The sequence below is a fragment of the Alternaria ventricosa genome, assembly GCF_023758065.1.
Source record: "Alternaria ventricosa strain BMP 2768 chromosome Unknown scaffold_10, whole genome shotgun sequence".
Lineage (NCBI taxonomy): Eukaryota > Fungi > Ascomycota > Dothideomycetes > Pleosporales > Pleosporaceae > Alternaria > Alternaria ventricosa.
Genome location: NW_026055690.1, coordinates 405,306 through 426,680, shown reverse-complemented (window position 1 = coordinate 426,680; position 21,375 = coordinate 405,306). Strand labels below are relative to the sequence as shown.

Here is a 21,375-nt window from a genome sequence, read left to right as displayed (position 1 = left end):
GTGCAGTGGTAGTTTGCGCTGGTTTGCAAGGTAGAGGAAGTAGTTTAATTTGATACCCAAGACTTGAGAATTATTTTTGTTACACCTGAATTAGTTTCTTATACTAGAGCCGTTTTTATGAAGCGAATATTAAAGGTCGAGTGCAAAGATTTCGGAGACGTAAATATGGGTCGATCTGTGTTTGTGCTTAGGGGCGATATTCAGTTCCAGGCCGACTGACCGTCATATACATTCCCACAAATCTCACCTTCACATCTTCACCGCTCCAAGCAGACAGGTCTACATTCAGTACCCACTCTGTTCCTTCCTGCCGCCACCCTCAGCCCCACCATCCGTGTCATCATCCCTATTCGCCTTCGCATCGCCAGCAGCTTCCTGGATACCCGGTGCGTCACCTCTCAGCTTCTCAAAGTACGCTTTGACATCTTCCGCACCAACAGCCTGACCCGACTCGGCGAACGGCTTCAAGAACGCCGAGACCTTGTCTTTGAGATGCGCATATGCCATTGCACCTTGAATAGCACGTACGCGGTCCATGTTGTTGAAGGCAGCTTCGCCACGGTCGAGAATGCTGCCTGTGCCGACGGATTGACCACCTTCTTCGCCGTCTTCGGAGACGGGGGGCTCGTAGGTGTCTTCCTCTTCAAGGAGTTGCGGGTGGGCTTTTAGTTGTGGGTAGCACGCGTCGCAGTGGCAGAGGTGGTCGCGGAAGTCGGGCTTTACAAAGAGGGAGAAGGGTGTAGTATGTGCGGTGGTGGGAAGAGGAGGGAGGGAAGCGTGCTTTGGGGCTTCGGGTGCTTCGGGCTTCTTGGGGGTTATGGGGAGCGTCGTTGTGTCTTCGGGGATGCTGGAGAGTGTGCTACTTGGATCTTCAGACTTTTGGCGCTTAGCCGGAGCTGGAGCTGTCAAATGGGATGTTGTCTGCTGCTCTTCGTCTTCGTCGGAAGCTTTGCGTTTCTTGGAGTCGCTGTTGCTGTCCTCTGGAGCTGAGAGAGTGGCCTTCTGGGCATGAGAAAGTGCGATGGCTTTATCGTGGTAGACTGGTGCGAGGAACCCAGTTGAGCCAGCGTACTGTTTGATCCATGGATTGGCCTCGACACACTTGTAGCAGAGGAAGTGATCGAAGTCGTCTTCTTCAGGGAAGCCTGGAGGCAGTGGCGGATCATCATCCTCTTCTGCGCCGGCATCTGCTGCAATGTCGTTGCCATCAACCCCATTGCCATTTGTCACTGCAGCTGCAATGTCCGCTGAAAGTGATGCCGTATTCTCGTCCGCGTGTCCGTTGGTCTTGGTGTCATCTACCGCAGGTTTGTCGGTATCCATCGCATCTGCTTTGTCATCCTTCTCTTCCGCCTTGGGCTTCTCAATCATCTTGCTGTACTCCGCCCGAGTGAAGCCTACGAGGCACTCGGGGTGCCACCAGTCTTCGCCACAGCCGCCCTCCTCGCATGTCCCAAGTCCGAGACATTGGAACATGGTGCCCTTCTCTTGCTGAGGGTCATAGTCCTCACCGCAGCCACAGAATTTGTTCCTGAAGTTCTGGTTGTACTTGTTCGTCTTGGCTGGCTCTTCGCCCGTCACATCGCCTTTACATCCAGTTTCTGCGTTGAGACGAAGCGTGCATGGCGTCATATTCGGTATCCTGGTAGTTCCGCAGTCGCATATGAAGTTGCGCTTGTTGAACAACTCAACAAGGGTGTGTTCGCCATGGCAGGAGATGGAGCACGAGTAGCAGACGCCTGCTGGTGTGTATTGCTGGGCAGACGATGCGGGCGCGGAGTTGCAGGTGAGGCATGCATAAAGGCTCTGTCGCAGAGGGCCGAGGTCGCGTGTGCATGTATCAAATTGCTGTATCTTGTCAGTCGAGGCGCGTTCGGAGGATGTGGGTACTGACGTAGGGAAGAGCCTCGCGTGCTTCTGCCTCAAGGCTGAGTTGTTCTTTGATAAAGCTGTTCAGCTTGTGTTAGTATCAACACAGAGAGAGACACGGAAGGCACGTACTCAGCTGCTGTTTGTGAGCTCTCCGAGGCTTGCGATATGCTGCTGGTGCGCGGCTTCTCGGACATGGTCGTTGACTGTGAATCCGCCATGATTGCGATGCAACGCGCAACCACTGTATTCGAGATAGAAAGCGATTCGATGTAGAGCACAAGCCCAAAAGTCGTCAGAATGCGAGATACTGGCAAAACAAATTCGGTGGTGGAAATGCGTGAGAAACTTTGGTGAGCAGTGAGGAAGGCACTGGATGCGCCTGATCGCTGATTGGCTACCGCATCACCACTTTACGCGTGGAAAAGGAAAGCGCGACGCGGTCGTGTCGCTGGCCCTTACTACCCCTTCTCCCGCACCCTCAACCCCGCTTCGCAGCCCTGTATCACTTTACTTTACCCCGGTGATACCAGTAAGAAACCGTGCTTTACGTGAACATGAGGTATGTGTCTCAGAGTCCGACGAGACTCGTAGGCCGAGCAACGAGCCCCTCTTTACAACCAACAACAAGATATTGACAAAGACTAGTTCACCACCACCACCCCTTCGCTCCAACATGTCGTCCGCCAACCGTGGCGTAGGCCCTAGCAGCAGGAGCAACAAACGCGCAAGGGACGATGACGACCTCCCCTCCTCAGCGGCGCATCCGCCGTCCAGCCGTGAGTGCGACAAAAACATGCGACACAACAATGGCTAATCAAGTACAGCGATGGCCTCGTCTCCCCCTATGCTTCCACAAGACGACGATGCAGACATGCTCGATGATGACGACATCATTCGCGACGTAGACGATCTCGACGAAGACGCAGAAGAGGCGGAAGGAATTGATTTGTTCGCCGACGACTTCGAGAACGACTACGGAGCCCGCGAGAACGATGCCTACGAAGGCCAGGGTATCGATGACGAAGGCGACTATGAAGAGCTCAGTCTTGCACAGAGACGAGAGCTTGATGCGCGACTCAATGCCCGGGACAGAGAGGCAAGACGCCGCATGCCCGCTGCTTTCCTGCCAGATGAAGACGAGACGGATGGCCTTGCAGGTCTGATGGGACGCCGTCGTGTTCGGAGAAATCGGTATGACGAAGAAGACGACATGGACATGGACAACGATATCATGAACGAGGAATTGACGCTGGAGGCACTCACCGATGTCAAGGCCAACACCCTGACAGATTGGGTGGCTCAACCTCAGGTCGCCAGAACCATCGCGCGCGAGTTCAAGTCTTTCCTGACAGAATACACCGACGAGCACGGTCACTCGGTATACGGAGCCCGTATCCGAACCTTGGGAGAGGTCAACGCTGAGTCCTTGGAAGTCTCATTCGACCACCTTGCCGAGCAAAAGGCTACCTTGGCATACTGGCTGGCCAACACGCCCACCGAGATGTTAAAGATCTTCGACCAGGTGGCCATGGAAGTCGCCCTCCTTCACTACCCAGATTACGAGCGCATCCACTCCGAGATTCACGTACGTATCACCGACGTGCCTGTCCAGTACACCCTCCGCCAGCTCCGTCAATCGCATCTCAACAGTCTCGTCCGTGTCAGTGGAGTCGTTACGCGCCGAAGCGGAGTGTTCCCTCAACTCAAATACGTCAAGTTTGACTGTACCAAGTGCGGCGTCACTCTGGGTCCCTTCCACCAAGATTCAAACGTTGAGGTCAAGATCTCTTTCTGCCAGAACTGCCAATCACGTGGTCCTTTCACAGTGAACTCCGAGCGGACAGTCTACCGAAACTACCAAAAGCTCACTCTACAAGAGTCTCCAGGCACTGTACCGGCAGGACGTTTGCCCCGTCATCGGGAGGTCATCCTTCTCTGGGACCTGATCGACTCGGCGAAGCCTGGTGAGGAGATTGAAGTCACCGGTATCTACCGTAACAACTACGATGCGGCTTTGAACAACAAGAACGGTTTCCCAGTCTTTGCAACTATCTTGGAGGCAAACTACGTTGTCAAGTCTCATGACCAGCTGGCTGGCTTCCGGTTGACCGAAGACGATGAGAAGGAGATTCGACGACTGTCCAAGGATCCTCGCATTGTGGACAAAGTCATCAACTCGATCGCTCCAAGCATCTACGGACACACTGACATCAAGACTGCTGTGGCGCTCTCTCTCTTCGGAGGTGTCAGCAAAGAAGCCCCTGGTCGTCATTCCATCCGTGGCGACATCAACGTCTTGTTGCTTGGAGACCCTGGTACTGCCAAGTCCCAGATTCTGAAGTATGTCGAAAAGACCGCCCATCGTGCTGTCTTCGCTACTGGTCAGGGTGCTTCCGCGGTCGGTCTTACTGCTTCCGTCCGTCGTGATCCCATGACTAGCGAGTGGACGCTTGAGGGTGGTGCGCTTGTGCTTGCCGATAAGGGTACTTGTTTGATAGACGAGTTCGACAAGATGAATGATCAGGACCGAACATCCATTCACGAGGCCATGGAGCAACAGACTATCTCCATCTCCAAGGCTGGTATCGTCACAACCCTTCAAGCTCGCTGTTCCATCGTAGCAGCTGCTAACCCCATTGGTGGTCGATACAACTCAACCATTCCTTTCTCGCAAAATGTCGAGCTTACCGAACCTATTCTGTCTCGATTCGATATCTTGTGTGTCGTACGCGATACTGTTGACCCGGCGGAGGATGAACGCTTGGCCAAGTTCGTCGTAAACTCCCACGGCCGGGCTCATCCTCTTGTCAACTCAGCATATGGGTACTCTGACAAGGCAAAAGCGACACAGAACGGCGACGACCAAATGGACGTCGACGGTGACGCACCAATCAAGGAGGGTGAGATCCCTCAAGATCTGTTGAGGAAGTACATCCTCTACGCGAGGGAGAAGTGCAGACCCAAGCTTTACCAGATTGAGCAAGACAAGATTGCCCGTCTGTTCGCAGACATGCGCAGAGAGTCTATGGCAACTGGAGCCTATCCTATCACTGTAAGTTCACCACCATCGCGTCAGTAAATTATTCACTCACAACTACAGGTTCGCCATCTCGAAGCTATCCTACGTATCGCAGAGTCTTTCTGTAAGATGCGTCTCTCCGACTATGTCGCATCGGTAGACATTGATCGTGCCATTGCTGTTGCAGTTGATTCCTTTGTCGGATCGCAGAAGGTCAGCGCAAAGAAGGCGTTGGCAAGGGCGTTCGCCAAGTATACCTTGAACAGGCCCGGCGCTGTTAGTGCACCGAACCGAGGAGGGCGGGCGCAAAGAGCAGCAGCATGAGCACAGTCCCGAAATGCTGGACATGCGCTATGATGAAGGTCTGATAGAGGCGCGAATGAGAGGAGTTTGTGGCATGCGTCTTGATTAACGACGCCTGAAGATGCAATGATACCATGTTGGAAAGCGTTATTTGTCTGCAGACATATGTCTACATGTACTGGGTGCTAGGAGTTGACAGCAAAGATTATAAACTAGATAGGATATCTAAACAATGCCTTATTACAGCTTCGCATGCTCAGTACAAAAGATGAGATGCACAGTAAAGTGAGCAAGGACGGCCTTAGATGCGAGGTTTGGCGTAGTCATGACATTGTTACTCACATCAAACATTGTCTCAAAGGCTTTTTGATGCAGAGACTATCAACAGCTGATTATTAGCCTTGGGCTTTCCACAAGTTATGAAGATGGGGTGTTCAGTACTGGCATTATGGGGCGGCTGAGTCACTAGCGTTGAACAACTCTTGGCGCACAAAGCATTTTGCGTTGCGCTACCACCCCAATTCTCTTTCGACAACCCTCACGACCGGAGCTCAACAACCCTTAGGAATACCACATTCGACTTCCTACGAGCAACGATGGCCCCCAAGAAGAACAAGAGAACCGCCGACTCCATCAACTCGCGCCTGGCGCTTGTGATGAAGTCCGGTAAGGTCACCCTCGGCTACAAGTCTACCCTCAAGAGCCTGCGCACCGGAAAGGCCAAGCTCGTCATCATTGCCGGAAACACCCCTCCTCTGAGGAAGTCTGAGCTCGAGTGTAAGTTCGTCCTTCGCTGAGTTCATGCGCAATCGCTAATTCCTGATAGACTACGCCATGTTGTCCAAGACCTCCGTCCACCACTTCTCCGGTAACAACGTACGTACCGCACCCCGTCCACTCTCATTGCCTAACGACAAGATACCCTGCGCGCTACGAGACTCGTTACTCTCCAGTTCCTAGTTGTGGTAGAATATACACAAGAACGCGACGATAACAAGCTCCTGCGCGCTGGGTATACTTCGAGGGCTGGCTCTGAGAAGAGGTCTGAACATGGCTTCGGAGAGCAATCAGCTAATACCAGTCTAGATTGAGTTGGGCACTGCTTGCGGTAAGCTCTTCCGCTGCTCCGTCATGTCCATCCTCGATGCCGGTATGTATCTCCCTTTCTGGTTGCACTATGATATCCGCTAACAGATTGACAGGTGACTCCGACATCCTGTCCCAGAACACCGAGAACTAGAGTGTCATGACACATGGAAGAGGCGAAGTTAGACATGATACCTAGGCATGGCGAAAGCTATGTCAGCGATGATATCCAATGAATGCAAGATTTCATGAGCCACTCTGACGGTCCACATTTGCACTTGTGACGTGACTCACTCGTGCATGCTTGTACGTCCTTCTCTTACACTAGCGCCTACAGACCAAATTATCGCAAGATTATCATGTGCTGATCCCAAATATGCAGCTATGTGTATACCAAATCTCCAAGGTACACGACAAGGTCTGCGTTGATAATATATGAAGACGACGGTGTATCCTCTTAGGTAGACTCCAAGCATTCGTCACAGTTCATGTTTGCCAGCATTTTGGTAGACTGCATACGAAAGCACGCAAGAGAGTTTAGCCCCTTGGCCTATTGTTAGAGCATACTTCGGATGCTTGTAGGTTTCGCGTTGGGCATATCTTCTTGAAACATGCTTCTTTGAATCGGCTATGCGAGGGAGCTCGGTATTTCTGATTTGTAATGCACGCGAACAGATAGAGGACATACAGAACCTCAAGTTGAGTGGATATTTAGATACGAATCGGATTGTATTGCAGACTGCTGTCAAAAAGAACGAGTGCCTTAATCAAATCGCTGCACGCATCCCCAGGATTGCACTTTCGCTGTCTCGGGAAGTGGCGTGGCGGGTGCTTTGAAATCGGATGGGGCGCTAGCTTACTCAGGTCGTAGCGTTCGTGTGGGCAAATATTCGCTTAGCAATCCGGCGACGACTTCCCTCGACGCCTCTGACACTCACCTCCTACTAACACCATAAATACAGGGTAAGGTACGTACGGCTGTCGCATTTCTCTCCGCTGGAAGACGTCTTACTGACAGCTGCATCAGTTTGCGCTCGCCCTCCTTCTCCGCGCCTCCTGGACACCCGCTCATTGATTTCAAAGCAGGAACAACCGTCACAATGGCTCGCCGTCCCGCCCGTTGCTACCGCTACTGCAAGAACAAGCCCGTACGTCACGATGGAGATATCGCGCGAGGAGGATAACAGGCTGACTGGGCCGTAGTACCCCAAGAGCAGGTTCAACCGTGGTGTTCCCGATGCCAAGATCCGCATCTTCGACCTTGGTCGCAAGAAGGCCAACGTAGACGACTTCCCTCTCTGCATCCACTTGGTCTCCAACGAGTACGAGCAGCTGTCCTCTGAGGCGCTCGAGGCCGCCCGTATTTGCGCCAACAAGTACTTCGTCAAGAACGGTGGAAAGGAATCCTTCCATCTCCGTGTCCGAGTCCACCCCTACCACGTCGTCCGTATCAACAAGATGTTGTCTTGCGCTGGTGCCGATAGATTGCAGACGGGTATGCGTGGTGCTTTCGGCAAGCCCAACGGTCTTGTCGCTCGTGTCAACATTGGCCAGATTCTCATGTCCGTCCGGACAAGGGACTCTAACCGCGCTGTCGCCCTTGAGGCTCTCAGGCGTTGCCAGTACAAGGTATGTTTGGAAATGACGTCAGAGATGAAATGAGGCTAACAAGCTGTTAGTTCCCCGGTCGCCAGAAGATCATTGTCTCCAAGAACTGGGGTTTCACTCCTCTCAAGCGCCAGGAGTACATTGACCTCCGCCAAGAGGGCAAGGTCAAGATCGACGGTGCCTACGTCCAGTTCCTCCGCAACAAGGGCAACCTCGCCAACAACATCCGTCGCTTCCCTGAGGCTTTCGAGTCCTCTGCTTAGGTTTTGGATTGAGGGATGAGTTGTGTGCATGACATCATGGGTCCAATGGGAATTCGGTTACGGCGTGATTTGCTTTCTTCATCAGTCAGGATGAAGGCTGGAGTTGAACATCTGCGGCGTGTAACTGTAGAGAACGACCAGACACAGCCGGACAATGACAAATGATACAACAACGCTGTGCCGCCGTGATTGTGCTTGTGTGTTATGAATGCCTAAATCTGGATTGCATCTGTCTATGAGTGAACGAGATGGGCCTCATCATCATGCCAAGGTTGCCATCGCCAGATATTACAGTACATCACCATGTTTGTTGCTCGAATGATTGCTATTGCTCTCTACTAGTAATGTTCCGATGCTAAAAGTGGTATAAGTTCCCAAACCAGCAACTCCTTCACCAACGCCAGTCGGTAAATGCAACACGAATGTATAGTTCAAACACCAACACCGGCGCCTCGACCTTCAGCCTGCGCACGAGAAAACTGCTGCAAGAGCTGTAGTACACCTCCGCGATTGTTGCCCGGTGCTTCCTCCTCGTCATCATCGTCTTGTGCGAGCCGACTTGTTCGCCACGAATCACCCAGTGTACTCTCCTCCTCGATGCGCGTATTCGATGGACCAGGTGCATCCGGCACAGCTGACAAAGGCGTCCGATACCTATTGTTCGATGCCTGACGTGGCGAGCCGCGTAGTATGGACGCAGAAGAAGGCTGGTGGTGGGGATCCAGAAGAACAGAGTTCATAGGCTCGTCCCTAGCACCCGGTCTATGTCTCGGTGTCCTCTGCTGGAGATTCTGGCGGCCAGTCGGTCCTCTACTCGTTCCTCTTGCACTCATTTCAACGGGCTGGGCAGTTTGCGACATGGAACCGAAAGTATTGGGGAACTGTGGTGGAGGATGGAATTGGCTGCGTCCTTGGAGACGGCCGTTGTAGCCACGTCCGGGGTTCTGGTACGTGTCCAGGAAGCCGTAGTAGGATGCCATCATCTTATTGTCCTTGGCCATGAAGTAGTCTTCTCGAAGATCAGGGTCTTCTCTTGGGGCGGCAGCTCCATTTGCCGGAATGTTGTTGGCGTTGCGAGTGGTCTTTGTAGAGGGGAACATGGAGTAGGAGCATGTCACGCCTAGGCCATCGACTACAATCGAGAACTCGCGGAAGAAGTCGACGATACGCTCGCTGCAGGCTGGTAATCTGAACATGAGCAGGAAAGGCGTGATGATCATGCTGAGTATCTCTTCGGCGAAGATAACAATCTTGGGCTGATACAGTTGAGCGAATTCAGCGCGAACCTCGTCCGTGTGTAGCCTATCACGCCACGACTCGGGCTCATAGCGCGTGTGGTAGATGACGTGTTGGAGGTAGTAGGATGGATCTGCGACCTGGTCGTCTTGAGGGCTGCTTCCACGTGCGACACGGTAAATCGTACTAAGAATACCGATCCAGAAGATAGCTGTTTTGCCCGGTGTGATTTCGAAGTTGAGGAAGAGCTCCGAATCCATAAGAGTGAACACCACGAGAACGAATGCGAAGGCGCCGGCAATGAATGCGACAAATGATGAGACTTGTTCGGTTTTGTCTTTGGGGAACTGGGCAAGGTAGAGGTTTGCGTACGGATAGGCCATGTTACGGCGGCGGGCGAAGTAGTGGGGCAGCTCGTTGAACTCACGGAACTTCCACTGAGCGAAAGTAGTGAAGTCGCGGTTACTGAGTTGGCCTGGGTCCTTGTGGTATTCTGTGAAGTATTTGAACATGTACGAAGCAAGCACGAATACCACAGCGAAGGGTGCGCAGAGGATACTGATGATGCCAGTCCAGAAGAAGCGAGTTTTCAGCCTCTTTACGAGCTCTCGGCGATTGCGTTCCTTCAAGAAGTCAGGGTTGAACTGGCCGTTCGGTCCGCTGAAAACAAAGTCCATGATGGCGAGATTGACGTGCCATCTGGTCGTTTCCGAGAAGATATATCGGTTGCCAAGGAAGGGAAGCGGAACGGTGACATCCAATATCTCCTTATTGAAGAGGGCGATCAGGTAGTTGTCACGACGCATCAGGCGACCCGCGATGTCGATAGCATCTAGTCGCTGCCTGCTCTTCGAATCGAGCAACTTGCGCGTCTGCGGTGACAGGTTGGAGGCGGTGGTCAGGTTCAAGTCCCGCAGAGCCATGATGCGCGTCACCACCTGCTGCCACTGTATGGTTTGTATGTCGCGGTCGGGGATATCGAGCAGGTAGTGGTAGAAGTCGTGCGTGGCTCGGAGCCGGGGTATATCGGTAAGGAGGTTGTAGAACGTGTAGAGCCAGTAGATGATGAAGACCCAAAGGCCAAATATCCAAATTCCATGGATCCTATATCGTGTTAGCTGGGAATGGAGTTGGGAAGAAAGAATTACTGACTTCGCTACACACTTTGGCACCAAGACCTGCTCCAGCTTGTTGCTCTTTGGCAACTTGGAGTAGTCGATGCAGAAGCCAAGGAATGTCATGAACCCGACTACGAAGGCGCTCCGAGCGAGCGTCAAAACCCGGGCCAGAAGGATGGAGTATATGCCGCAGCCGACAAAGTAATCGTAGACCTCGGTCATGTAGTTGTCCAGATCCATCTGATTCACCCACAGCCACAGGGCCTTCTCCTTCCGGTCGGCGGCAAAATGCCCAGGTCTACTGGTATGTCCCCACGGCCGCGAAGGTGCGCCGTTTCCATCCTCGTTGTGCAGTCGCTGCTGGTTCCGTGTAGCATCCCACTGCGCCCGTGTTTGTCGCGTGGCCGGGCCAGGCACAGGCATAGGGAGGCCTTCGTTGCGCTGAGTCCCACTCGGCCCAGGCTCGTGACCGCCTTCAAGAAGTAAGGACTGTGGTACGTCGTCATCGTCGTCCAAGGGCGCAGTGCGAGATGGAGCAGGTTGTCTCCACGCCGGCATGCGACTCGCTGTATTGATACCGGGTGGTGCGTTGCGTTTGGCCTCCGGAGAGACAGCGCGGCTCTCGGTCGTCATCTGACTTGACGACGCTTCTTCGAGCAGGTGTGCGAGGTCTTGCTCCTCAAAGCGAGCCTCAAAGTTCTCCTCGTCTATGTCCATCTCGTGTCGCTCGTCGGTCGAGGTAGAGCCGCGGCGGTCGTGGGCAGTAAGAGGTTCGCGTTCGTATGTTTCGTCCGATGCAGAGGGAAGAAGCTTAGACAGTAGGTTAGAGGCCATCATGGTCGGACAGTGGTGATGCGCTCAGGCAACGGCGGGGTGCGTGGCCGTGCTGCGCTGGGTAGAGGGCGTTTGGAGGCTGCAAGAGTGGTCAGAGGACCGAAGGCGTGATCCCCAAAAGTCAAGACGAGCCTCCATGAGCACTGACGTAATCCTAGTCAGTGACCATTCCAGCGTGATAGAGAGTAGGATGAGGATGGTCGCGGCTATCGTTGAAGCACATGGCATGCATGCAGGTGACGCGACCGATATCGATAAGGCTCGGCTGCACTTGCCGCTCGTCTGCCCGATATGACACCTTTCGGGGCCCAAGTCACAACACCCATCCAGTCATGTCCGTGAGCTACTTCCAGGAGCGAGCAACTCCCGCTTCTCAGAATGGCACTTCACCGTCCTCTCCATCGGTAGCGCCTGCATCGCGAGGCACAAATGCCCTCTCGAGTAGGATCACCAGCGTGCTCTCCGCATCGTACGCCGACTTGGAAATTCGCGATGCCCTGGAGACACTAGATTCACGTGGGGTACAGAACACCGCCGAAACACGACGCCAGTTGCGTTTAGATGTGCAGAAGGATGTCATCGAGTGCAATGGCGAGATTATCAACGACTTTGGCCAGGTTGCGGAAGTATGTCGGAACACCAAGTATGAAGAACATCGACTAATCTTCACTAGCAACTGAAACGCATCGGAACTGCCATCAGTAGCCTGAATACGTACTGCGCGAATATGCGCGGTCATATTGAAGCTGCCAACCGAGAGACTGGGCCTGTCTTGGAAGAAGCTACAAGCCTCATAACCCAGAGGAAGCAGGTCGAATCTAAGCAGCAGATTCTGAACGCCTTCAGCACTCACTTCCTGATATCCGAAGAAGACTCTACTATTCTGACTTCTACCGCTGAACCCGTCAATGAAGAGTTCTTCCAGGTCTTGACCCGCGTAAAGAAGATACATCACGATTGTCAAGTCCTGCTCGGAACCGAGGACCAGCGGTTGGGCCTGGAAGTGCTAGAGCAGAGCTCGAAACAACTTAACTCTGCCTTCCAAAAATTGTATCGGTGGATCCAACGCGAATTCAAGACACTGGATCTCGAGAATCCACAAATCAGTGCTTCTGTACGTCGGTCTCTGCGCGTACTGGCCGAACGTCCTACTCTGTTCCAAAGCTGCCTTGATTCGTTTGCCGAGGCACGAGAAGCCATTCTATCTGATTCATTCCATGCTGCGTTGACCGGATCGACGTCAGAAGAGCACATAGCCACCAAACCCATCGAGTTCCATGCTCACGACCCGCTCCGCTATGTTGGAGATATGCTTGCGTGGGCACACTCCACGACGGTATCGGAAAGGGAGGCACTTGAGAACCTCTTCATCTCGGATGGCGATGAGATCAAACGTTCTATCCAAGCAGGTCTTGAAAGTGAGCCTTGGCTGAGAGGCGATGAAGACGCCGAAGTCTTCGACGGACGGAAAGCTTTGAATCAGCTCGTCAGCCGTGATCTTACAGGTGTAGCACGTCTCTTGAGGCAGCGGACTGAACAGGTCGTCCAAAGTCATGACGATGCAACTCTTGCTTACAAGATCGCAAACTTGATTGGCTTCTACAAAGGAACCTTTGCTAAGCTACTTGGAGCGGATTCCGATGTCTTGGACGTGTTTGACACACTCGAAGCTTCCGCGATGCGACAGTTCCGTGCTAATATGAGAGACTATGTCGCCAATGTTCAGAGCGACCTCGCCGTCGCACCAGCCGACTTGTCTGCCCCAGAATTCTTAGAGGATGCACTCCAAATGCTTCGGGTACTTGCGAAAAGCTATGACACATCGTTCGCCGCAACCGATGACAACGGGCAAGGATTCCAGACTGTACTTGCGGAATCGCTAGATCCCTTCTTGAATGGTTGCGAGAACCTACAGAAAGGAATGAAGCTGCCTGATAGCGCCATCTTCGCCATCAACTGCCTCTTTGCGGCGAAGGAGGTCCTTTCTCAGTATGCCTTCGCTAGCGAGCGGGTCAGCGACATCGACGATACAATCGATGAGCATGTTGCGAAGTTGACAGACTACCAACACCAGTACTTGGTCAATGAATCTGGTCTCGTCACCCTCCTAAATGCGCTTGAAGGAATCAGCGACTCTCCAGAAAGTCTCAAGACAATACCTGACTTGGATGCGTTCAAGCCAGATGCTCTCGTAGCGGCCAGCCAGCAACTCGATGAGTTCTTGCCATCTGCTATCATTGATGCATCGGAGAACATCAAGCGGCTGCGCAACAGGAAGATGATACAGGACATTGCGGAAGAAGCGGCCGGCAAATTCTGTGAGGACTTTGAGATTGTGGAGGCCAAGATGATGGCTGCCGATGATCTGACATATGACGAAGACAAGGAAGATGAGGATCAGGAGCCCGGTTTGAGAGATATGTTCCCTCGCACCAGTGGTGAGATACGGGTGCTGCTCAGCTAAAGGGCCTGTTGTGGCGAGTATATACAAGCCAGTAGATGCTGATCTTCAAATCCACCTCATTCGTGGATCACCTCATCATTCATAACTCGTGATGCATGGACTCAGAATCCTATGCTCTGAAACACCCAATTTGCTACCAGTCGTTGATGTGACCACTCTTTACTGCGGTTTCTTCTTTTCCCACTCCTCTGGCGTATGACATTTAGGCGTCCATGCATGTATCGCGGCAATCTCCTCTTTCAATGTCGAGTTAACTAGCCGATGTCGTGCCAGAGTAGTCTTCTTGGCGAACTGTGGAGAGACGATGATAGCCTCGTACATTTGCCCGCATCCACCTAGTATGCGACATTAATCTATGCTCGTGACACCAGTTCGAGACCTAGCGCTTTCCAGCCTAAGAACGCGCTCGTGAGACGATCACTCCCCATGTGGAACCACACTTTTGCGAGAAATAACAAGATATCACTTACCGCTCAGGTCTTCAATCTCGACATAAGTTGCGCCCAAACCCTCCTTCAACTTCTTCTCCAGTCCCTCCATAGTAACGCCAGAAGTAGCCTGCATGTTCGCCGCTTCTTCGTCCGTCCTTGCACTCATGGTCGTTCTGGTGTCTGGTGCGATGGCAAGATTGTCAAGAGTTTTGTAAAGTTTGTGTCGCGGATCCATAGGGCGATGATGTGATATTGACCTTTGGTGCTCCTATCTTCGGATCTGATAAGATGCGGGTGCCGAATGGGGAAAGATCGGGATTTTGGGAGGGGAGGGGCTATGACGCATCACTGCAGGGGTGGCAGGCGCGTTGGATTGGCATTGCTGCACGCGTAGGTTTGCTCTGCATTGTGAACCCAAGAGCTGCATGTTCATATCGACGGCACGACGATTCGCTATGACTACTTCGGCGCCTTTCTCGAGGGCGGTGGTGAGGGCGATGCAGAAGCTGTAAGTTCCCTGGGAATGCGTCGGACTATGCTCGATGCACCGCGCTATGTGTTTTCAGGTATTGACAAACGTGAAGGTATCCGAAGGAGCTTGCCGACAACTCCTGGGATAACACCGGGCTGCTGCTTGAGGCGCCGTTCGATCCGTCGCGTCGCCAGTCCAACACCGCCCTCCTTACCATCGACCTTACCAAAGCCGTCGCGGACGAAGCAATTGCGCTCAACTCCTCAATCGTTATCGCATACCACCCCATCATATTCCGAGGCTTGAAATCGTTGACTCTCGCCGACACGCAACAACAATCGTTACTACGCCTTGCTAGCCATGGCATCAGCGTGTACTGCCCACATACCGCGCTCGACGCAGCTCCGGGAGGACTTGGAGATTGGCTTGCGGACATCGTAACAGGCACGAAGACAGTTTACAATGGCTCAGAAGTAGATGCGCAATCGGAGCCTGCAAGTAATACAAAGGACGATGACGAGGACCCCTTCATCGAGAAGAAGAAGCGCCCGACATTCACGCTGCAACACCACCCTAGCCAGCCGCTACTGCACTTCGGCAAGCAGCCTACGCCCGCCAAAATCCCGCTCACAGTCCCTCATAAACGCGAGACTATCAAACCTCAATCGCCAGCACTGGCATCACACCCCGGAGCTGGCATGGGCCGCATCGTGAAGTTCGATCACCCACAACCGCTCCCGACACTGCTCGATCGCATAGGCAAGGGACTCAACAACCCTAAAGGCTTCCCAATCGCGATACCCCAGGAGAAGGCAATCGCAGACATAGAGATACGTAGCGTAGGTATCTGCGCAGGCTCAGGCTCAGGTCTGCTGAACGGTCTAGACGTGGATCTACTGTTCACAGGCGAGCTGGACCATCATTCGGCCCTTGCAGCAATTGAGAACGGGAGAGCTGTCATCAGTTTATTCCATAGTAATTCTGAGCGCGGCTTCCTAGCAGAAGTATTGCTTTGGCAATTGGAAGAGGCGGTGCAAGAAGAGTGGGGTAAGATTAGGGACGAGGAGAAGGACAACGAGGCGCTGCAGGAGGCATTGGAAGATGATGACTTTGAGATTGCTGTTAGTGAGATTGATCGCGATCCTTATGGCATCGTGGTGTTGAAGGGCGATGCAGAGGAGGCGGCGTAGCAACAGCACGTAGAAGGTGGATAAATGGAAGATCATAATGATGAGATGGACTACGCGAGGTTTGGTGGGGTTCGAGAGGTTTACCCCACATCATCGCCCGCACAACGCCGACGCAATCTGGACTCAGCGTGATGCGTGTTCTGACGGTTACTGTAAACTATATATACGATAGTAATCCCAAAAACTCAACTCACAACCGGAGCGCCCTCAGCGCTATCCGCTCAACATAATCCTCTGTGGCGCAATTGGCTAGCGCGTCTGACTGTTACATCTGTGGCTATCAGGAGGTTGGAAGTTCGAGCCTTCCCGGAGGAGGATTATTTTTTTGCCAATGTGGGCGCCCCAGCGCAGCTCTTTGCACTGCTGTGGCATTGTGACTCTTTTTGTAGGTCTTGGCCGTCTGGCTGAGAAGCGCACGCGCTTATGCGGCACGATGGAGCGTAGCTTGACTGCGTTGAGGTACTACTTAGACCCGACCGCTGTCCATCACGCGATCACCTATAATCTCTCGGAGGGTTGAGAATCTTCTCTTAACAAGTGACAGCGTCTTGACTACGTAGCGAAACGATATCAACACCGCGCATCCACCCGGACGATAATGCACTGCTTCGACATGGTATCGTACAGCCCAAACTCACTCACCGTCCTCAAGCATATCTCTTCCAACCTCGCCTTCACCACAACTGTCCCACCTTGATCCAGGTGCTGCTTCACGCCAACCTCTGGATTTCCGCCCGGCGAGCGCATCTCCGGCCCCAACGACGGCATAACCCTGCTCAAAAGCCCTCTCATCCCCTGCCTCTGCCCAATATTCTCTACACTCCTTCCTTCCCCTCTCGGACTCCTCAAAACCGGACTTGCATTCAAATTCTCACCTAACAGCCGTTCCAACTCCACAATCACAACTTGCGGTCTCCAGAACTCTGTGCGGTTCATCTGGCCCTCTAATCGCACGACTTTCGGTTCGTCTTCGGAGGAGAAGCCGACTACTTCTACTGGTTTGGTGTCGGCTGTGTCGAAGCTGAACTCTGATTTTTCTTCGACTGCTGGTAGGGGGATATCGGAGGGGAGCATGGCGATGGTTGTTTGACCCATGCCATATGTGACGCGTTCTTCGATGAGAGGGATGATGTGTGTTTCGATTACGGATTGGATATGGTGCGTGCGGGTTGTGCTTAGTTGATTGAGGATGGTGGTGCCGCGTGAGGAGGTCGGGGTATTGTACTCTGAGTAGGGTGGTGGAGAGGCTTGTTTCTCGTTTCGTGACATTGTTGTGGATTTGACCAAACTTGAGAGGTATAGTTGTTCAGTGTGTCGGTATGTCTAGAGCGAAAGTATGGATGTGTCGGCATGAATATTGCGGGCGTTGCTACAGGAAATCGTGTCCTGTGGTCGGATACTTGCTCTCGTTACCGAACTTCTACGACTACCCTTTGTTGCGGTGGCAACAACTGAAACGGTCTTCACGGATATCGAACGGATCACGGCAGGCGCATACCGGAGTAGTCACAGTTTCTAGCAGCCTGTGACTCCGTGCTCATATCGCACAGCCTTGGCTAGTCCCAAATCGCATACACATCGGTCTCGTGATCGTACGAGCCATGGGAATAAGGGCGCAATGATGTATTGCCTGGCGTGGGTAAGCGAATCGTAAGCGTGTAGATGCTCGATCACGAGGTGGCCGGGCCGAGAACCTTGGCATTGGGTTTCGACTCTTGAGGGTGGTAAGATGTGTAGGAACTTCAAAATGTGAGTATGTATGAGATGGAGGCTATGCGGCCCTGAATGGCAGACAGCTTGCTCAGATTTCAGGCCTGGAGATCGCCTTACCGGCCCTTCTCTTTGAGGGGTTTGAAACATAGTTGAACGGCGGCTGCGCACTTCGTAAAGCTGTCTATTCTGCTCACCGCGCGAGAACCATACTCTTGCGAGATAAAGCGTGTCTTCAGGCCCAAGGCACATGGGTGGCTGTGAGGCGCAAGGCACACTCGCGCTCCGCCGCACTACTCCCTTCTCAGACTAGTGGAATGAACCGTGCACAATATGCTGTAATCTCCACCAACACCAGCACGAAGAGGCTCACCGAGAGTGTCACTCATGCCGGAGTTGCGGATAAAGAAACATCTTGGGAAAACTCTCGTGATACATATAAGAGTAACCATGGTCGCCGTTAGCTCAGCCGCATACTGCGCATTATCCTTTGAAGCGCCCCCAACTTTGGTTGATACCTCCTTGTCCTTTGAGCACATTACCACTCATTATATAAACCGTCCATAATCCCACGCATCTTTCCGAATACATACAACTCGAACGCCTTCAAGTAACACTGCATACCGGACCCAGACGCCTACATCAACCTCGAGATTTTGAATTGTACTTCCAACACCTTGTACACCTCAACCATCAACATGTGGTACCACGTAGCCGAGCCCAATTCCTACCTCGTTATCACGGGTGTAGGAATTGAGAAGGTCTTGATTAAGAAGAAGGCTTTCGTATACCCTCTACAGAAGGTTTCCAAGATCTCCATCACACCTTTTGACTTCTCCATGGCCCTCCAGGCTATGACTATTGAGAAGCTTAAGTTTGCCCTACCAGCCGTATTCACCATCGGTCCCGCGGATAGCCCCGAAGCACTTGAGAAATACGCCGTACTACTCACTGGCGAGAGCGACGGAAGCCCTACCCAAACTGCGGCCAAGGGGGTCGTCTCGGTTGCTGAGGGTCGCAACCATGTCCAAGAGATTGTTAAGGGTATTATTGAGGGCGAGACACGAAGCATTGTCTCTACCATGACTATGGAAGAGCTGTTCCGCGAACGAAAGATTTTCAAGGACAAAGGTACGTCTGAACAGCTGCTAATGCGAAACATGCACTGACATTGGATAGTTATCCAGCAAGTTCAATCCGAACTTGACCAGTTTGGTCTTTGCATCTACAACGCCAACGTGAAGGAGCTACAAGACACTCCAGGCTCGGAGTACTTCGCCTTCCTCTCTCGCAAGGCACACGAGGGCGCACTAAACCAAGCTAAGGTCGATGTTGCTCACGCTCGTATGCAAGGTGAGGTTGGAGAAGCAGAGAAGCAAGGAAAGACCAAGCAGGAAGTCGCCAAGATCCACGCCCAGACTGCTGTCCTCGAGACCGAGCGTAAAGCCGAGAAGGCTACAGCAGATGCCAAGTTCACCGACAAGGAGATTGAGATCGGTCGTGACCTCAACGTAGCTCGCATCAACGCCAAGCGCGAGGCCGAACGACGCGATGCCGAGCTCCAGATGGAGGTCGAGAAGAAGAGGGCACTCATGGAGCTTGAACGTCTCCGTGCTACCAAAGTCGTACAGGCGAAGATCGAGAAGGAGAGTGCGCAGCAGCAGGCTGACGCAGAGCTGTACACTCAGGAGAAGTCCGCCGACGGACACAAGTACAGTCAGCAAGCCGAAGCTGAGGCCGATGCTTTCCGCAGCCTACGTGCTGCTGAGGCCGACTTCGAGGCCACCAAGCGTCGCGCTGAAGCCGAGTACTTCGCCCAGGAACGCGCCGCCCAAGCCCACCTCATCACCCATCAACGCGAAGCCGAAGGTCTCTCTGCAATGGCCAAGGCATACGGCGATATGGCCGCTGTTCTCGGTGGTCCTCAGGGTCTCATGCAATACCTCATGATCACCAACGGAACCTACGAGAAGCTTGCGAATGCGAACGGCGCTGCCATCAAGGGCCTCCAGCCTAAGATCAACGTCTGGAACACTGGCAGTCAGGGAGCCGAGGGTATGGCGGACCCATCGGCACCTATTCGCAACCTCTTCCAGAGCCTGCCACCTCTGCTCAGCACTATTCATGACCAGACTGGTATGGCGCCACCGAGCTGGTTGGCACAGATGCCGCAGCAGAATGGCGACATGAACAAGATGCACTTGAGGAACGGTAGCGATGTGTCGCCATAGAAGCTGGACGATGGATTGTATATCTTAGTGTTTCTTTTGTTCTCACCTGCATCGTTGGCTGCTATACCCCATGGCTAGGCGTTTGCGATACGTTACTGTACTGTCTAATCTTTTCTCTTTCGTTTGGCGCTACCTCGGTTCAATCACATAGACTTAGAATAATACAACAAAGATAAACCTCATCAAAGATCGAGGCGAACGTGATGAAGTGGTCGATGACTGGCGACGACAATGTTCTTTCTTTCGGAGAGCCATATCAGTACGCGTGCCTGTGTTTGGCTCCGTGAGTGGTGGATTCGGTTGACTGCGCAATTGCTAGGATGGGTTGTGCGGGAGATATTCAAGGACGTTCCTTTTGAACTCTTCGCCCAACTCATCCAAGGATGTGTATTCGGTGGAATCCAGCATGGGCATGTCGGAAACGATAAGAAGACACCCGATAGCTGTCCCTCTCATAGTTCATGGCGCTGATGTAAGGCGAAGTATAGATGGAACATGATACTGCTGTCTGTCTGACGCGAGAACTTTGGTAGGTGCCGCGTAATTGAAGGGTCCCGGGGTCTGATGAGCTCGACCCAGAGGAGTCTCTAACGCTGATCCCCTAAGCAAGTGAGTAATCAGTCCGTCAGCCGATACGACTGCAAAAGGAACTTTCCTATCAATGAAAGCTTTCCCAGGTTCGAGACAGCGGAACCGGACCCGAAGGCGAGCCTAATGACATCGAACGACCGCAAACGTATGGAGCGACGAAAGCGTTTTCATGAATAGATAGCTACCCGCAAGAAGATCGTAAGATCTAGCTGAGTCTTCGATATTGCGTCCGCGGTCCGTCGCTTTAGGCGTGCCTGAGTTGCCGTGGAAATATTGAAAATGACGACAATACACCTCAGCCCATTATCAGCCGTCGAACCTTCCCCGTGCGCCGTCTCCACACACACCCCGCCCCCTCAACGTGAAACCTACCACGGCTCATGTCTTTCAACGCGTGTCGTCAGTATCGTGTTATGGTGTCGCGAGGCCGCGAATGAAGCACGAAAGGCTGGAACAGCCAACGGAGAGTTTCTTTGGTTGGGCTGAATGGTGAGGGGAATAAACATGGCGCGCGACCCGACGATCACAGACAGGCTCACTCAGCAATGCAAGCGAGGCCGCTTTCTATATACGCGTTCAGTATAGTAAAACCTGCGTCTTACTATACATACTCACCGGCACGCGCATGAGCATCCGCACCCAATCCAAGCCAATACAATGGCCAAAGGGCTTATCCCAAACAGCCAGAAGCAACTCAGCCGCTGCACTAGATGAATCACCAACGCGCGCTTGTCATGCTTCTCAGGGTGCCCCTCTGTATGCCAAACCGCGTCTTTACCGCATGCGGTCCAACAATTACGCAGTCGACACGTCTTTTGACACGTCTCACGCGTTCGCGGTAGCACATGATCAACTTTGCACGCGTCGCACCAGACAACCGGGCACGGCTGGCTAGACTTGGCACGCGACGTGCGACACAATTCCATCACCCCTCTCCACACAATAAG

At 53.0% G+C, this 21,375-nt stretch overlaps 9 protein-coding genes and 1 non-coding gene across 10 annotated transcripts; 6 read left to right on the top strand and 4 right to left on the bottom strand.

Annotated features, from left to right (window-relative positions):
* Positions 1–285: 285 nt before the first annotated feature.
* J4E93_006230 (uncharacterized protein) lies at positions 286–2,090 on the bottom strand (the record flags this gene model as incomplete). The annotated part of the gene is made up of 3 exons (XM_049344147.1): positions 286–1,848; positions 1,895–1,949; positions 2,002–2,090. 3 exons carry the CDS (start codon positions 2,088–2,090, stop codon positions 286–288), a joined length of 1,707 nt encoding a protein of 568 aa, XP_049198582.1.
* Positions 2,091–2,545: 455 nt separating this feature from the next.
* MCM2 (MCM DNA helicase complex subunit) lies at positions 2,546–5,215 on the top strand (the record flags this gene model as incomplete). Its single annotated transcript, XM_049344146.1, has 3 exons — positions 2,546–2,648; positions 2,697–4,924; positions 4,973–5,215. 3 exons carry the CDS (start codon positions 2,546–2,548, stop codon positions 5,213–5,215), a joined length of 2,574 nt encoding a protein of 857 aa, XP_049198581.1.
* A 575-nt stretch (positions 5,216–5,790) lies between these two features.
* RPL30 (60S ribosomal protein L30) lies at positions 5,791–6,434 on the top strand (the record flags this gene model as incomplete). The annotated part of the gene is made up of 4 exons (XM_049344145.1): positions 5,791–5,971; positions 6,021–6,070; positions 6,281–6,344; positions 6,397–6,434. The coding sequence occupies 4 exons, from the start codon at positions 5,791–5,793 to the stop codon at positions 6,432–6,434; spliced, it is 333 nt and encodes a 110-aa protein (XP_049198580.1).
* A 2,148-nt stretch (positions 6,435–8,582) lies between these two features.
* Positions 8,583–11,342, bottom strand: ATG9 (autophagy protein atg9; the record flags this gene model as incomplete). Its single annotated transcript, XM_049344144.1, has 2 exons — positions 8,583–10,491; positions 10,540–11,342. The coding sequence occupies 2 exons, from the start codon at positions 11,340–11,342 to the stop codon at positions 8,583–8,585; spliced, it is 2,712 nt and encodes a 903-aa protein (XP_049198579.1).
* A 329-nt stretch (positions 11,343–11,671) lies between these two features.
* COG6 (Golgi transport complex subunit 6) lies at positions 11,672–13,803 on the top strand (the record flags this gene model as incomplete). Its single annotated transcript, XM_049344143.1, has 2 exons — positions 11,672–11,965; positions 12,013–13,803. 2 exons carry the CDS (start codon positions 11,672–11,674, stop codon positions 13,801–13,803), a joined length of 2,085 nt encoding a protein of 694 aa, XP_049198578.1.
* Positions 13,804–13,962: 159 nt separating this feature from the next.
* J4E93_006225 (uncharacterized protein) lies at positions 13,963–14,343 on the bottom strand (the record flags this gene model as incomplete). The annotated part of the gene is made up of 2 exons (XM_049344142.1): positions 13,963–14,138; positions 14,274–14,343. The coding sequence occupies 2 exons, from the start codon at positions 14,341–14,343 to the stop codon at positions 13,963–13,965; spliced, it is 246 nt and encodes an 81-aa protein (XP_049198577.1).
* Positions 14,344–14,689: 346 nt separating this feature from the next.
* On the top strand, positions 14,690–15,896 carry J4E93_006224 (uncharacterized protein; the record flags this gene model as incomplete). Its single annotated transcript, XM_049344141.1, has 2 exons — positions 14,690–14,742; positions 14,819–15,896. 2 exons carry the CDS (start codon positions 14,690–14,692, stop codon positions 15,894–15,896), a joined length of 1,131 nt encoding a protein of 376 aa, XP_049198576.1.
* A 230-nt stretch (positions 15,897–16,126) lies between these two features.
* Positions 16,127–16,211, top strand: J4E93_006223. The gene has a single exon. It is a non-coding gene; the product is annotated as a tRNA-Asn (tRNA).
* Positions 16,212–16,466: 255 nt separating this feature from the next.
* Positions 16,467–17,165, bottom strand: J4E93_006222 (uncharacterized protein; the record flags this gene model as incomplete). The annotated part of the gene is made up of 1 exon (XM_049344140.1): positions 16,467–17,165. One exon carries the CDS (start codon positions 17,163–17,165, stop codon positions 16,467–16,469), a length of 699 nt encoding a protein of 232 aa, XP_049198575.1.
* A 1,139-nt stretch (positions 17,166–18,304) lies between these two features.
* Positions 18,305–19,837, top strand: J4E93_006221 (uncharacterized protein; the record flags this gene model as incomplete). The annotated part of the gene is made up of 2 exons (XM_049344139.1): positions 18,305–18,737; positions 18,786–19,837. The coding sequence occupies 2 exons, from the start codon at positions 18,305–18,307 to the stop codon at positions 19,835–19,837; spliced, it is 1,485 nt and encodes a 494-aa protein (XP_049198574.1).
* Positions 19,838–21,375: the final 1,538 nt, after the last annotated feature.